This window comes from Tachyglossus aculeatus, chromosome 17 (assembly GCF_015852505.1).
Source record: "Tachyglossus aculeatus isolate mTacAcu1 chromosome 17, mTacAcu1.pri, whole genome shotgun sequence".
Classification (NCBI taxonomy): domain Eukaryota; kingdom Metazoa; phylum Chordata; class Mammalia; order Monotremata; family Tachyglossidae; genus Tachyglossus; species Tachyglossus aculeatus.
Genome location: NC_052082.1, coordinates 45,435,769 through 45,452,083, shown reverse-complemented (window position 1 = coordinate 45,452,083; position 16,315 = coordinate 45,435,769). Strand labels below are relative to the sequence as shown.

The 16,315-nt window shown below is 41.7% G+C and overlaps 1 protein-coding gene across 1 annotated transcript in view; it reads left to right on the top strand.

The window, feature by feature from the left end:
- The window catches only part of VMP1 (vacuole membrane protein 1), a 140,886-nt gene that overhangs the window by 60,658 nt on the left and 63,913 nt on the right, over window positions 1-16,315 (top strand). The window contains exon 6 of the mRNA XM_038759374.1: window positions 13,517-13,684. Within this exon, the coding sequence (XP_038615302.1) occupies window positions 13,517-13,684 (168 nt within the window). The remainder of the gene's footprint in view (window positions 1-13,516; window positions 13,685-16,315) is intronic.

Sequence of the window (16,315 nt, the reverse complement as noted above, 5' to 3'; positions counted from 1 at the left end):
GCCAACTTGTACTTCCCAAGCGCTTAGTACAGTGCTCTGCACACAGTAAGCGCTCAATAAATACGAATGAATGAATGAATGACTTTTTCCAGGCTCTTCATAGCAAGCCTTCCTAACACGAATCTTGGGTGTATTTCTTGGCTACCAGTGCCTTTATTATTGATTAGCGATCCCAGGAGAGATGACTTAAAACTTCCAGGTGTCATGATCTTTATTTTCTTGACATTCTAGTATAGGTCCATCTTTTTGCTCTTTTCCTTAACTTTTAATAATAAGCCCTTCGAATCTTCTTCACTTTCTGCTAGTAGGGTTGTATCATCAGCATAATAAAGGTTGTTACTATTCCTTCCCTTCGAATCTTCTTCACTTTCTGCTAGTAGGGTTGTATCAGCATGATAATGAAGGTTGTTAATATTCCTCCTTCCAGTCTTTACTCCCCGTTCGTCTTCATCCAATCTGGCCTCTCTCATTCACTCATTCAGTTGTATTTATTGAGCACTTACTGTGTGCAGAGCACTGTACTAAGCGCTTGAGAATTACAACATATAGAGACGGTCCCTACCCAGCAACGGGCTCACGGTCTAGAAGGGGGAGACAGACAACAAAACAAAACATGTAGACAGGTGTCAAAGCCATTAGAATAAATAGAATTATAGCTATATCATCATCATCATCAATCGTATTTATTGAGCGCTAACTATGTGCAGAGCACTGTACTAAGCGCTTGGGAAGTACAAATTGGCAACATATAGAGACAGTCCCTACCCAACAGTGGGCTCACAGTCTAAAAGGGGGAGACAGAGAACAAAACCAGACATACTAACAAAATAAAATAAATAGAATAGATATGCACAAATAAAATAAATAAATAAATAAATAAATATGCACATCATTAATGAAATAGAGTAGTAAATATGTACAAGTAAAATAAATAGAGTAATAAATATGTACAAATATATACAAGTGCTGTGGGGAGGGGAAGGAGGTAGGGTGGGGGGGGCGATGGAGGAGGAGAGGAAAAAGGGGGCTCAGTCTAGGAAGGCCTCCTGGAGGAGGTGAGCTCTCAATAGGGCTTTGAAGGGAGGGAGAGCTAGTTTGGCGGATGTGTCGAGGGAGGGCATTCCAGGCCAGAGGTAGGACGTGGGCCGGGGATCGACAGCGGGACAGGGGAGAACGAGGCACAGTGAGGAGATTAGCGGCAGAGGAGCGGAGGGTGCGGGCTGGGCTGGAGAAGGAGAGAAAGGAGGTGAGGTAGGAGGGGGCGAGGGGATGGACAGCCTTGAAGCCCAGGGTGAGGAGTTTTTGCTTGATGCGTAGGTTGAGGGGCAACCACTGGAGATTTTGAGGAGGGGAGTGACGTGCCCAGGACGTTTCTGTACAAAAGATAATCCCGGCAGCAGAGTGAAGTATAGACTGAAACGGGGAGAGACAGGAGGATGGGAGATCAGAGAGGAGGCTGATGGAGGTATTCGGTGTAAAGGATGAATGTATCAGTGAAATTTAAATCATCTCATTGGCTCCATATTAGCGGTTCTGTTCAGATTTTGTGGAGGGTAGCATTAAAGTTGTTTTGCATGCTCTTCCAGACCCCAGCTGGCCCAGTTATTTAAAAGCGCATTCTTAACACTGGGTCTCTGGGACACTTTGCCGTTGTTCCCCATTGTGTGGTACCTCCTGTATCCTGTGCTCTGCTGCATGTTTTTTCCCACACTAGTCTACCAAGCTAGAGGTGTACTCTATGTCATTTCAAAGATTTAGATGTGATTTTAAGAGAATCGGCACTTTATTCTCCCTCCTCTCTATCTGTGACTACTATGTGATTATCTCTGAAGCTCCTTAGACCCTAGCATCTAGCGGCCAGATTAAGGCGAATACTCCTAGCCTGACTAGGAATGTGAACCCTAACCATTAAAAACCTTGAAAAAGACAGTCCCTCAATCACATTTATTGAGCACTTACTGTGTGCAGAGCACCGTACTAAGTGCTTGGGAGAGTACAGTAGTAACAGAGTTGGTTGACACGTTCCCTGCCCCTCCCACCCATTGTGTCATCATCATCATCATCAATCGTATTTATTGAGCGCGTACTATGTGCAGAACACTGTACTAAGTGCTTGGGAAGTACAAATTGGCAACATATAGAGACAGTCCCTACCCAACAGTGGGCTCACAGTCTAAAAGGGGGAGACAGAGAACAAAACCAAACATACTAACAATTTATCATTTATTATTTACTTATTGTCATTTATTAAACCTCTCTTGAAGAGCGGCCTGTGTCCCATCACAGATTCCAGGTTCCTCCAATGAGGCAGCGCGGCATTTTTGAAAATTAACTCATCGTTGATTAATCAACCTCTTTGCCGTTTTTTTCCCACTTGACCTCTGAGAAGTGCTTCTCTCTCCCTCTTTCTCTCTGTTTTCATGAGGGAGAAGGGGGAAAAGAGAGAGAGAGAGAGATGGGGTGGGGAAGAAAGGGAGAAACATGGAGAGAGAGAGAAGGAAGTTGCCATAGCATGAGGGGTAATAATGGGCTTTCATTTTGCTCTCTCTACGGTTGTAGTGACTCTGGAGATAAGCATGCAGTGAATCAGAGCCCTTGTGGGAAGGAGAATCAGAAACCACCTTCTCTGTTTACCCATTGTCTGAAAATGGAGTGATGGACTTCTCCAGTCTTTTTTCAAGATATGACTCATATGTTCACGTTCATATTTTAAGGTGGCTCCACACGAAAAGGAGAGATCACATCTCCGGGATGTTGCTGTGGAGGTGGCATTTGCACGCTCAATTCTTGTCCCACCTTGGGCTTTCCCCGACTCGTCCTATTTTGCGAATGTGAAATAAGAAAATAGAACTTTATTTAAATCCAGGTTGGTGGCCAGTGTAATTTAGGGATCTCTTTACAATCCTTTAGGGATCTCTTTACAGTCCTCTCTCATACACAGGTCGTTGTTTTTCCCCTCTCATTTTTGCAATGGCAAAATACTGTTGAGAGTTGGATTCAGTTTAGAATGAGTTTAGAAGGGGAAACTGAGGTCTAGAGAGCAAAATGACATGCTTGCTGAAACTCAGTTGAAGAAAGAGCCCAAAATCAGTTTTGCCTGAAACATACCTCTCTTTATTTTGGGGAATTAAACATAGCATAACAAGTGCAACGTCAAGTGTGTACTACAGTTTAGAAGGAGCACTTACTCTTTCAGGGGTGTCCGTAATTTATAATAGCCAAGCGAAATTTGAGGCTTTTTTGGTTTCTCAGAAGATGTAAATAGGCATTGAAATTTTACTTTGAGCCCATTTGAAACTTGGTTCTGTGGGCTTGAAACATCAGTTGTTGCAAATCTTGGTGAAGTTGTGTTCTGATTTTGTTGAAGATTAAATATATTGTTGCAGTAATCTCCCCTGTGGAAAGTCTGCTTTTGCAAATTCCCGTGGCGATTTAACCAACAAAAAGGTTTCAAGTCATGAAGTTGTTGTCTCATTTCAGTTATTTAATCACGTAGATGTTCCTAATGAATCACAGTCCCACCTAACCACAGGCTCCTGGTGGTCCTTGGTAAGGGAGTGAGCAAAGAATATTTTGCCTCTGAATCTTTGCAGGATTCTAGGTTTTTTTGTTTTTACCCTTGATTGGAAATGCCTTCCATATACGCCTTCCCTGTATATACAGGGAACGTGTCTGCCAACTCTGTTATGCTCTCCCAAGTGCTTAGTACAGTGCTCTGCCCGCAGTAAACTCTCAATAAATACGATTGATTGATTGAGGGACTTCTCTTTCAGGCTTTTTAACAGAAGGTTCTGTACTCCCAGCCTCTGGAGCAGTACAGTCTCTAAAATAACTGGTTTTGCTGTCCTGAGATTAAAGAGTTGGAAACTATATTTGTGAAGAACAACCAGTTTGCAATATGTGGTTTCTCCGGAGAGATTAGGAAGTGGGTTGAGTCGGTAATAACCGATAGTGTGTGAACTGCTGCTGTCCTTAGGAAATTGTCAAGTGCCTATACGGTGGATCCCCAGTCGGACCTGTGTCACGCTTTACACCTACATCTGATTAACCGTGGCATTTTTTTTTTTAAACCTTGGATGATCAGAAGGTGTTGAATGTGGCTCCTAATGAACGTGACCTAATTTAGGTTTTCTCTTCAAATAGATGCCTATGAAATGAAGAAACGGACATGCCACATGGCGCAGAGGCAACTCTCTGGCGTTTCTCAAGTTCCTTTCGATTTGTAGATAAGAACCTGATTTTTTTTTTTTATGACAGATGACATCAAACCTCTCAGGAGAATTCATATTTTGCAATAAGAGGGAAAACAAATCTTGGTTAATAGTCATTCTCTGAAGAATCACTACAGAGATTCAGGATGATAAAATGCAAACCCAGTGGTATTCTGAAAATTTTAAAAAACAAAAACATTAATTTGTTTAAAAGTGGTTTTTCATTTTCCTACACAGTTGAATATTTTGCTGTGATTAATTCCACATTCTTCCTCCCAAAAACTCGAATTCAGATCATAGGGCCAACTTCTCCTTGAACTCTGCATCTGCCTTCTACGTCCTTGTGCTACAAGATTTTTTTTTCTTTTTTTCTCCCCTGGCTCTACCAAATTTACTAGGGCCAAAGAGATAGGTGGGAGCAGAACTCCCTTTTATCAGCGGAATCATTTTCTACCCCAGCTAAGATAATAACAGATAGCCCATGTTTTTGGAATATGAATAGGAAGAATTGTGAAAAATAGTGAGGATCTGTTTACATAAGTGAGCAGATCACGTCTGTCTTTTCAGAGTGTTGTTAACGGAACCTGTTTTTTTATGGTATTTATTAAGCGCTTTCCGTGTGTCAAGCACTGTACTAAGCACTATGTTAGATACCCGCTAATCAGGTTGGCCACAGTCCTTGTCCCAAATGGGGCTCACAGTCTTAATCCCCATTTTACAGATGAGGTAACTGAGGCACAGAAAAGATTGTCTTCAGTCCTGATTGTGCTGCAGTATATTCTTCAAGCACAAAAGGCAACTATCAATCCGCCTGTGTACGGAAATAGAGTGTAATCCGTTATCTGGTAATATGGGGTTTGCTTTTTGAAAACTCACACCGCCTTGGCTTGATTAACATCAGAAGAATGTTTGCTAATTCCCCAACAGTGCTGCATCCAAAACAGATAGCGAGAGATATTTGTTTTGAGAGAACTCCACGTTGAGCGTAATCTTTGGCTATTCCCGTTGAAGTTAAAATGTGGTTTGTCCTATCTTTTGTCCATTATGAATTTGCTAGATTTTTAGAAATGATTAAGCCACCTTTCAGATTCAATTTCTAAAACTCAAGCAACTCCATAAAATGGGCCTGTACAGTTTCTTCCTGGACGGTTTTGTATTGTTGCCCTCTCTTCTTCCCCACCACCCCAGGCTTTCTTTTTGAAAAGTTAGGTAAAAGGTATGTTTGGAGACTACTGAGCTGCAACGCTAGAAATAATCTGTGGGGCACCCAGTGCCATTTACTGTTTTTCAAAGGCCAAGGTTGAGTCTAAATGGTGTATTAAGAATGGACAAAGAACAAGAAGCTGAATTATTAGTGCTTTCATTTTGCCTTTGGTATGATCATAGTCACACCACTGTTGCTCCTAAGTCTGGGTAATCATGACGTTATGGAAAGTGGATATTGCCTTTCAGCTCTGTGAACAAAGCGTATTTTTTATCCTTTTTATTTTCTTCCCACAGCTTTCAAATCAAGCTTCCGAGTTTCAGTACTATCATTATTAGCATTACTAACATTTGTTAAATACTTAGAATGTGCATTCCTAATATCCTCCAGCTCTTCGCCCTTTTCTTAAACTCAGCTGTAGTTTTCTCCCTGTTTCAGTTAGACTGTTATTTAAAATTCAGCCTAAGCAGTTCTGTAGTGGCTGTTCATCTCCTTAGCAGAGATGATTTCACAGAGCCTGCCAGTCAGACACCTCTGAACCAAAAAGTTCCAAAATGAACAATAATACTAATAACGGTGGTATTTGTTAAGAGCTTACTGGTGTGCCAGACACTCTTCTAAGCACTGGGGTGAAGACAAGCAAATCGGATTGGACATGGACCCTGTCCCACATGGGGCTCCCAGTCGCAATCCCCATTTTACAGATGAGGTAACTGAGGCCCAGAGAAGTGATGGTCATCATCAATCGTATTTATTGAGCGCTTACTATGTGCAGAGCACTGTACTAAGCGCTTGGGTAATACAAATTGGCAACATATAGAGACAGTCCCTACCCAGCAGCGGGCTCACAGTCTAAAAGGGGGAGACAGAGAACAAAACCAAACATACTAACAAAATAAAATAAATAGAATAGATATGTACAAGTAAAATAAATAGAGTAATAAATATGTACAAACATATATCCATATATACAGGTGCTGTGGGGAAGGGAAGGAGGTAAGATGGGCGGGATGGAGAGGGGGACGAGGGGGAGAGGGGAGGGAGGGAGGGCCGCCTGGGTTCCCACGGTCGAACCGGAGCGTCGTCCCGGGCCCCGGCGGCTCCCCTCAGCCGGTCGGCCGGTCGGCACAGCATCATCATCATCAATCGTATTTATTGAGCGCTTACTGTGTGCAGAGCACTGTACTAAGCGCTTGGGAAGTACAAGTTGGCAACATATAGAGACGGTCCCTACCCAACAGTGGGTTCACAGTCTAATAAAGAAACAGACAAGTGGCGGAGCCGGTATTAGAACCCACAACCTTCTGACTCCCAGTTCCGTTCTCTATCCATTCCCACATGATTTGGTCCAATTCTGCATCATTCAGATATCGCGAACACCTCCAAATTATCTGTCTCTGTCAGAAAAGGAGCACGGGCGGCGGGAAGCGGCCCAGTTTCCGTGCACTTCCATACCTGAAGAATCCCATCTGGGCCATGTGCATGTTGTCACCGGTTGCTGACTCAGTGACACTCCTAGCTCTAGCAATCCGTTGCCACATTGATTCCAAACAGAAAGTGCGTGTGCTGTTCAGAAAGTGGGCAGACTGGGTTGAGCTAGTCCGTTTAGTCGGGGAAGATTCTCCAGGCTCAACTTTCTTGCTTTATTGTGGCAGGCTGGAGGGGGTGCTCCCAGAACCGAGACCTTCTGGAAGGTCCCCCCCGCCGCTAATCTCCTCACCGTACCTCGTTCTCGCCTGTCCCGCCATCGACCCCCGGCCCACGTCATCCCCCGGGCCTGGAATGCCCCCAATCCCTCTGCCCATCCGCCAAGCTCGCTCTCTTCCTCCCTTCAAGGCCCTATTGAGAGCTCACCTCCTCCAGGAGGCCTTCCCAGACTGAGCCCCTTCCTTCCTCTCCCCCTCGTCCCCCTCTCCATCCCCCCTTCTTACCTCCTTCCCTTCCCCACAGCACCTGTATATATGTATATATGTTTGTACATATTTATTACTCTATTTATTTAACTTGTACATATCTATTCTATTTATTTTATTTTGTTGGTATGTTTGGTTTTGTTCTCTGTCTCCCCCTTTTAGACTGTGAGCCCACTGTTGGGTAGGGACTGTCTCTATATGTTGCCAATTTGTACTTCCCAAGCGCTTAGTACAGTGCTCTGCACATAGTAAGCGCTCAATAAATACGATTGATGATGATGATGATGATGATGATGGAACTTGGTGGAAGCAAGGTTTGGGGATGGAAGCGGAGTGCAGCAAAGAGAGGAGTGATGTGGATGTACAGTTGGGGAGTAGAGTTGATAGTGTGCGTTAGGACTGATGGTGCCGCTTGCTGAACGGACCAACATCTTATTCCTTCCCTCATACTCAAGGTTCACTAAAATCCAACCTGTGGAAATCTAGCAAATAGTAATGCAGTTTCTATAAATGACAGGACACCCTCCCCGCTGCCCTTTAGTGTATTCCTCTTAATTTCAGTTTTCTCTTACTAGTTTCACCGTGACTTGTTGATATTGCTTACTATTAGGGAGACTTCTTGGAATTTGCCTGACCACCAAGTATTTCAGTTTTTGTTGCATTAAGCAAAAGCAGCAAAATTTTTATATAACCCTGGTTTCAATTATTCCAGCACAAACGTTACACTCCGTTCTAAATTTTTTTGGTACGATCACAACAGTTTCTATTCTGATAGTTTTCAAGAGTGAACATTCACGTACTGTCCAAGAATGCCAGCTGCTGAAATCACAGTTTGTTTTCCCTCTTTCAGCTTTATCAATTAAAAAGAAATCTATTTTTATAATACAGTGAGGAAAAAAACAACAACTTTCCTTGTCATAGTCATGTTTATCCATTCAGGCTCTCAATCAGGGAAAAGCCAGAAAATGAGAAAAGGAAGCATTCTTTAAAAAGGAAGAAAAAAACTAGGAAGATTAGTCTGAAAATGAATAGTCTGCTAATAATTATTGTCATTAAGTAGTCCAATGTGAGAAGCAGAACTCCATTTTTCTACAGTTAATCCCCAACAAAAGGAGTCTTTGATAAATTTAGTAAAACATAGTTGGGAAAGGATCATATTTACCATTAATCCAAAGATGGTTTTTAGTAAAAGTAAAATTTCAAATTAGTGTCACATTGTAAATTCAAGTTATAATTAGGTATTTTTGACTCCCTTTTTACCTTGGGCCCTTTATCTTTGAATCACAAATTTGTTCACCATGTGATCAAAATTTTTTAACTTCATGAAGAGACTACTTCTATTCTCAAACTGCCTCATTTAAGAATGTCAAAATGGAAATTTTCGTTAGAAAACTCTAAAAAAATTCACACCACATACTCCAGATATTTTTTATTGTATGTATAAACTGTAAATTACTGTTAAGTTCTTAATCTCTAAGGTATGATTGTTTATAGTGATGAGAGGCAATCAGTCTGTTTTGTACATTAATATTATAATCATATTGTTATCTATGAAAGGCTAACTTTTACATTTTGCATCTGACAGCAATTTTAAAATCAAAGTACGACAAATCAAATTTGTATGCTTTTCTTCCTATTGCACTTTTTTCAAAACTATATATAAATCATTTCATAGTAATATGTTTAAATTGATATGTTCATTAAACATGCTGTGCTGGGAAAAAAAAACATTTTTCAAACCAAATGAAATGCCTTTAAATTTTCCATAAAAAGTTAAAACCATACAGGAAAGGACATATTCCTAGTGGCCACATATTTGCTAAAATATAGGAATAATTTTGGTGTTACAGATGCAGCCTAGTTTTTAAAACTCTTTTGTTAATCCAGTGCAGTGTAAGGCAAGCATTTGGAATTCAGTTTTTTAAAAGGTGCTCTTGTATTAAAAAATAATTTCTGTTGCCATTTGATCCTGCATTTGAACATTGTATTCTGTAAAACCACAAATTATATTTCCCTTTCTGTACGGAAGAGCGGTCCTATCCGTAAGGTGGGAAAAGACAGCACATCAGAATTTTTTGTGATATTGGAAGCTTGTTCACTGTTGGAAAAAAATTGACACCCATGTATTTAGAGAGCAGAGATCCTGTCTCTGATTAGAGGAGAGACTGGTTAGCATCAATTTCTCCTCTCAACTCATAATGAAAGCTTTATGAGTTAACCCAGGACATGTTGCTCAGCTTCACCTTCAAAAGAGAGATAAAATAGTTATCCGTGGTTTGCTTCCCGGATGGATTGAGGAAGTGTACCAGTTAATTTGTGAAGCATCTTGAAGTCCGTGAACGAAAGGTGCTAGCACTTAAAATCTTATTGTTTAACCTTCTAACAGAACATTTTTACATTTGCAAAGTAAATGTTTTTCTCATGACAGCCCACTGCGTTTTTATTCCTTGTTTACAGAGAGGAGAAAGTTTGCCTAGACATTTGACGGCAAAAAGGGTTTTCTTGATGATATTCTTTAAGAATGAGGTGGCAACTGCTGAGGTCAACAGAGATGTTAGTAGCTCTTCTAGTTCAGCTGTACATAAAAATGCACCATTCCACACCAATAAAATGATTTTATTCACAAAGATAGCACTAGATATTTTGTCCCCCTTTTCAATAGGGGCAAAGCAAGCACTACAGAATAATGGTGCTAATCTAATTCCTGTTTTTTGTAAATGATCCTTGGGGGCTTGAACTGTTTCCGTCTATTCAAAACAATTTCCCAAATCCTTTCAAACTTTAACAAGAATGTCACTTAGAAATACTATCCAATGCCAAAAGTTCATAAAGAGTGAGTAAATAAATCTACGAGGAGCCTCTAAATATTTTTCAAAATTCTATCCCTGACCTTGAAGGGTTTGACATTTCAAAGCATGGAATTCCAATAATGTTCAAAGACCACCACAATCCAATGAATAGCAATAGTGCCGGAAGAAAATGTTCTTGAAAATGCCCCATCTTTTAAAAATTAGGCGAAAAAGAAAAACTAGCAGAAACATGGGAAACATTTATTTTATTTTAGACCGTGCTGCTGTCTCTTTCACCACTTCTGTCAATTCCTCTGAGCCTGACTCCATATCTCATGAGCCATCTGTTCCACTGTGAACCCTTCTGGAAATCAGTCAAATTGAACACCACCACCATGCAGTCTTTTAGACTGTGAGCCCACTGTTGGGTAGGGACTGTCTCTATATGTTGCCAACTTGTACTTCCCAAGCGCTTAGTACAGTGCTCTGCACACAGTAAGCGCTCAATAAATACAATTGATGATGATGCAGAGCACTGCACTTAGTACCTGGGAGAGGACAGTAAGGATAGCGGAAATGATTCCAGCCCTTGGGAAGTTTACAGTCTACCAAGATACCAAGAAGCAGCCTGACCTAGTGGATAAAGAGGGCCTGGGTTCTAATCCCGGCCCCATCACTTGACAGCAGTGTGACCTTGGACAAGTCACTTACTTCTCAGTGCCTCAGTTTCCTCAGCTGCCAAATGGGGATCCCAGTACCTGTTCTCCGTCTTCCGTAGACTATGAGCACAGTGTGGGACAGGGACTGGGACAGTGGCCATGTCGGCTCCGGGCTGGGGGCTCCTCCGGGCACTCCAGGCATTCGTGGGAGTGAGAGGATGGGATTTTCTGAAGGCCTCTCAGGAGGGAAATCCCGGGGTCAAAAACCCAGAGAAGCAGCGTGGCTCAGTGGAAAGAGCACGGGCTTTGGAGTCAGAGGTCATGGGTTCAAATCCCGGCTCTGCCAATTGTCAGCTGTGTGACCTTGGGCAAGTCACTTAACTTCCCTGGGCTTCAGTTACCTCATCTGTAAAATGGGGATTAAAACTGTTAACCCCCCTGTGAGACAACCTGATCACCTGTCACTTAACTTCCCTGGGTCTCAGTTACCTCATCTGTAAAATGGGGATTAAAACTGTGAACCCCCCCCGCCCATGGGACAACCTGATCACCTTGTAACCTCCCCAGCCCTTAGAACAGTGCTTTGCACATAGTAAGCATTTAATAAATGCCATCATTATTATCATTATGTCCAACCTGATTAGTGTGTATTTACCTCAGTATTTCGAACAGTGCTTGACACAGAGTAAATGCTTAACACATGCCATAAAAAGGGGGGAGGCAACAGAATATCGAAGATTTGTACTTAGTACTTAGGTGGCATGTGAAGGCTGATGTAGGAGTTGGGGAACATAAGGAGGGGAGAGTAGAAAATAATTGGCAAAGGTCTCCTTGAAGAGACGTGATTTCAGAGGGATTTTGAATATGGGGTGGTCTGTTGGGTTTGAAGACAGCAGGTATTCCAGGCTGTTGAGGGAGCAACAAGAATGAGGCACAGTCATTCACTTGTATTTGTTGTACTGTACTGAGCGCTTGGGAGAGTGTGATACAAACAGAGTTGATGGATACGTTCCCTGCCCACAAGGAACTTACAGTATATAAGGGGAGGAGGCATTAAACTAGATGAATAAATTACCGATTCATTCATTCAGTCGTATTTATTGAGCACTTACTGTGTGCAGAGCACTGTACTAAGCGCTTGGGAAGTACAATTTGGCACACAATTGCTGTGGGGCTGAGAGGGGGATGGATATCAGGAGTTTAAAGGGTACAAATCCAAGGGTGGAAGAAATGCAGAAGGGAGAGGGAGCCGGGGAAAAGAGGGCTTAGTCAAGGAAGGCCTCTTGGAGAAGGTTTGATTTTAATAAGGTGAGGAGAGTGGTGGTCTGTCATATATGACTTGTACTTCCCAAGCGCTTAGTACAGTGCTCTGCACACAGTAAGCGCTCAATAAATACGATTGAATGAATATATGAAGAGAGGAGCTCCAGGCCAGAGGGAGGATGTGGGCAAGGGGGTCAGCGGCTGGCATTAGAGAAATGAAGCTAAAATCTACAATAAGTAGGTTAGCTGGAGAGGGAGAAGAGTGTGAGTTGGCATGTAGCGGAAGGTGAATGAGTAGTAATAATAATAATGATGATGATGATATTTGTTAAGCGCTTACTATGTGCCAAGCACTGTTCTAGGCACTGGGGTAGATACAAGGTAATCAGGTTGTCCCCCGTGGGGCTCAGTGTCTTAATCCCCATTTTACAGATGAGGTAACTAAGGCACAGAGAAGTTAAGTGACTTGCCCAAAGTCACATAGCTGACAAGTGGCAGAACAGGATTAGAACCCACAGCCTCTGACTCCCAAACCCAGGCTCTTTCCACTAAAGCCACGCCGCTTCTCTGTAGTAGGAGGCGTGGGGGAGCCGAGTGCCTTAAAACCAATTGCCAAGAGTTTCTGTTTGGAAATCCACTGGTGGCCACATTAGAGAGTCCTTAATGTAAATGCTAACAATAAATATCAAATTTTAGCGGGGAAATTCACAAGCAGCGTCCATTCCAGGGTCTCTTATTTATGGCCTTGCTAGGAAGAATGTCAATATTCTCACCATAAATAGCAATAAATAAGGAGCAAGCAGTAAACTCACATTCTAACTACAGAAACTAAAAGGCCCAGGAAACCATAGCTGAACACCCCTGTAAACAATTCCAGCAACTGTTAAGAAAGGCATGCTAAGAAGTACTGGCTTTCAGAGTGATTGCAGCTTTTGAGGGCAGGAATCACCATCATCATCATCATCATCAATCGTATTTATTGAGCGCTTACTGTGTGCAGAGCACTGAACTAAGCGCTTGGGAAGTCCAAGTTGGCAACATATAGAGACAGTCCCTACCCAACAGTGGGCTCACAGTCTAAAAGGGGGAGACAGAGAACAAAACCAAACATGCTAACAAAATAAAATAAATAGAATAGATATGTACAAGTAAAATAAATAAATAAATAAATAAATAGAGTAACAAATATGTACAAACATATATACATGTTTGTATATATGTATATATGCAGGAATCGCATGTACCTGCTCTATTGCTGTATTCTCCAAGTGCTTTTACAGTGCTCTGCAGACAGTAAATGCTCAATAAATACCACTGATTGATTTAGAGCATTTTAAGCTATTCCCTTTTCCGTGGTCTTAAATTTTGGATGTTAAGATTTTAATTAAAGATAAAGGAATCTATGTTCCTTTGCATATCAAATGTAATGTATCTACTTTTCTACATTAACTATTCTCCCTTTTAATCTATTTTCCAGGGTCCACATATAGCCTCAGTTACGCTAGCAGCCTACGAATGCAACTCGGTTAATTTCCCCGAGCCTCCTTACCCCGACCAGATTGTTTGTCCCAGTGAAGAGGGGATTGAAGGCTCCATCTCTTTATGGACCATCATCTCCAAAGTTAGACTGGAGGCCTGCATGTGGGTGAGTTGCAGTGGGTTTGTTTTTTTTATTTTGTTTTGTTTTTTACGTTTGCCTAAAACCGGCCAAACCAATTTCAGGTTTTGCGGAGGCCCGCGTTAAGATCCAAGTGTGCACCTCTGTTCCATAAATATTCGTAGCTCTCATCTAACGAAGTCTCTTACCAGGAAAGTGATGCTCACCTAAGCACAGCTGTGCTGGATAGGGCATGTGAGAAGGGTGAGTGACAAACAAGGTTCCAAACAGCTGCTGAATGGATCGCTGACACTGGGAAATTGAAAACCAGATGGGCAGAAGAAACATTTTAAGGACGTGTTAAAACAAGGCCCCAGAAAAAGCCACATCCCAGCTGAAAACTGGGAGTCAATTCCAGAGGATAGGCCAGCGGGGTGTACCGCTAATGAGAAAGGAGGGGCTCTTTCTGAGCAAAATTTTCATAAGGAATGAGAGACGTGGAGACACGAGATGCTTTCAGCGTAATAAATTAATATGTCTGTATAGTTCTTACTTATAAAGCCCTGTTAATTAGGTCATCAAATTCTTCCAGCAGAGCTGACGTCCTCATGACCTCATAAGTAATTTTTAAAAGCGTCTTACCGTGGCTGGTAAGATAGCAGGGATCAATTAAAAAAGAGGCTGGGAAAGAGTGTGTGACTTAAAAGCCCACCAGTTTCTAATTTCTCTAGGCTTCCAGGCACCTAATGGGGCTTTCTGTGCCGCTCCCCAATTCGGAGTCATCCCTTGCTCACCAGGTGGAATTCTTCCTGGAATTGTTAGCTGTTTTAGCCTAAGCAATTACATGTCTCAATTTATTGCACAGTCATTAACTTATCTTGAAATCAGGTCTTTGGAAAAGAAAAGTACTGAATCGGTCTTCCCCATCAGTTGTCTTCCATTACAGCCTAAGTTGGAAAATTTTCCGAGCTATTCACTTAGCCCAGGTCAGACATTTCTTGGTTGGTAATGAATCAAGTTTCCTGAACCGAAGTTTATTCGAATGGGGGTAGAAGACTGTCATCAACAGTGCTGTCTGGTGATCTCATTTCTGTTTGTATTCAATTATTCTGTTTTTGCTTAAAGTTGGATGGGAAAATTTGGGGTCAACATTTGCAATGTCAGATGTGTTTTACCCTCATGGGGAATAAACTATAGTTTTGTACTGTGTACCTTAGTTGGTGTGTACATCTCTCGTAGTGTTGAAGTCTTCATTTTACCTTTTGAGCTACTCTTCTGCCGTTATTAGCATTTCATAGCCTTGGCTAGTTATACATTCCTTTTCTGACAATGCCTTGGAAATCAAAAACAAACTGAAAAAGGAAGAATGGGCAGAGCATTTAAGATTTTTACGTGGTTACATCTTGAATACTTATGCCAACCATAGGAACCCACCTTTCACAGCAGAGCTCAATGGAGATATAACATATTTTACACATTTGCCGAGTATGTATTGTGTTCAGAGAATTACCAGGGAAGTACCATAAACTGGTCATGTTTCCTGTTACTCTTTTATACACACAGGGGACAAATTAATTGTAGCATTTGCATATGTTTCATAAAATTGGACGGCTTTAATCTATCTTGGAAGTGGTTCTCACTACTATGAGCTATGAGCCATGAACATGGCTGCTGAAAGGGGCAATATGTTCATGCTCTGGAGTCCTTTTCTCAAAAGCTGAAATGCAGTAGAAGCGTGGAGTTGCCTTTTTCATTGTCATGCAAATTAAGTGCCCTTCCTTTTCTCCATTACATAGGAAACTGATCTATGGACACCCTCAATTGCCCTTAAATTCTCCATTCTTGCATGGGTTTTGCATCTGTTTTTCCTCATTATTATTAATTGTATTTATTGAGCACTTACTGCGTGCAAAGCACTGTACTAAATGCGTGGGAGAATACAATATAGCATTAGACACATTCCCTGCCCACACGAGTTCACAGTCTAGAGGGGAAGACACTGTGGGAAAGGGAGAGGAAATGAATGAAGGAGCAAGTATAAGCGGTGCAGAAGGGAGTGGGAGAAGAGGAGAGGAGGACTCAGTCAGGGAAGGCTTCCTGGAGGAAATGTGCCTTCAATAAGATTTTTAAGCGGGGTAGAGCAATTATCTTTCTGTGCTTTTACTCTTGATGCATTGGAGTAATTTCGTGTAATTAGAATATAGATCCCAACACAACCTGGGTTCTTATCTTTTATGTTGTAATATTCTTCTTTTGCGCCAATCTTATCTGCGTTTTCACACAGAAGGAGTCTGATTATCTGCAGTATTTGGGATAATGGTGAAGTTCAGTATCTGAACTTTGTGGGCTTTCAGCTAGTTTAGGCACGGGCCCAATTTGTTGTTTGCTGAGCCTAAAAAAGAAAAATTACAGTGTTAGTATTAGCTGAGTTCAGATCACCAGTCACTTTGAAACCAAGATTCATAAAATTGGCTCACACTCTGCCCTAAAGTTAGAGGTGTGTATGTATGTATTTAGAGGTTTGATTTCCAAGAAATGAGCCCGAGGAACCACACTGACTCTTTCTGCCAAAGAGTTTGCTAGCACAGGATAAGAAGTTCCTCAAAACTCTGATTTTTTTTTCCCTTTGCAGCTTCCCTTGAAGCACAAGAGAGCAAGGGATTCTTTTCAAGGGGAACA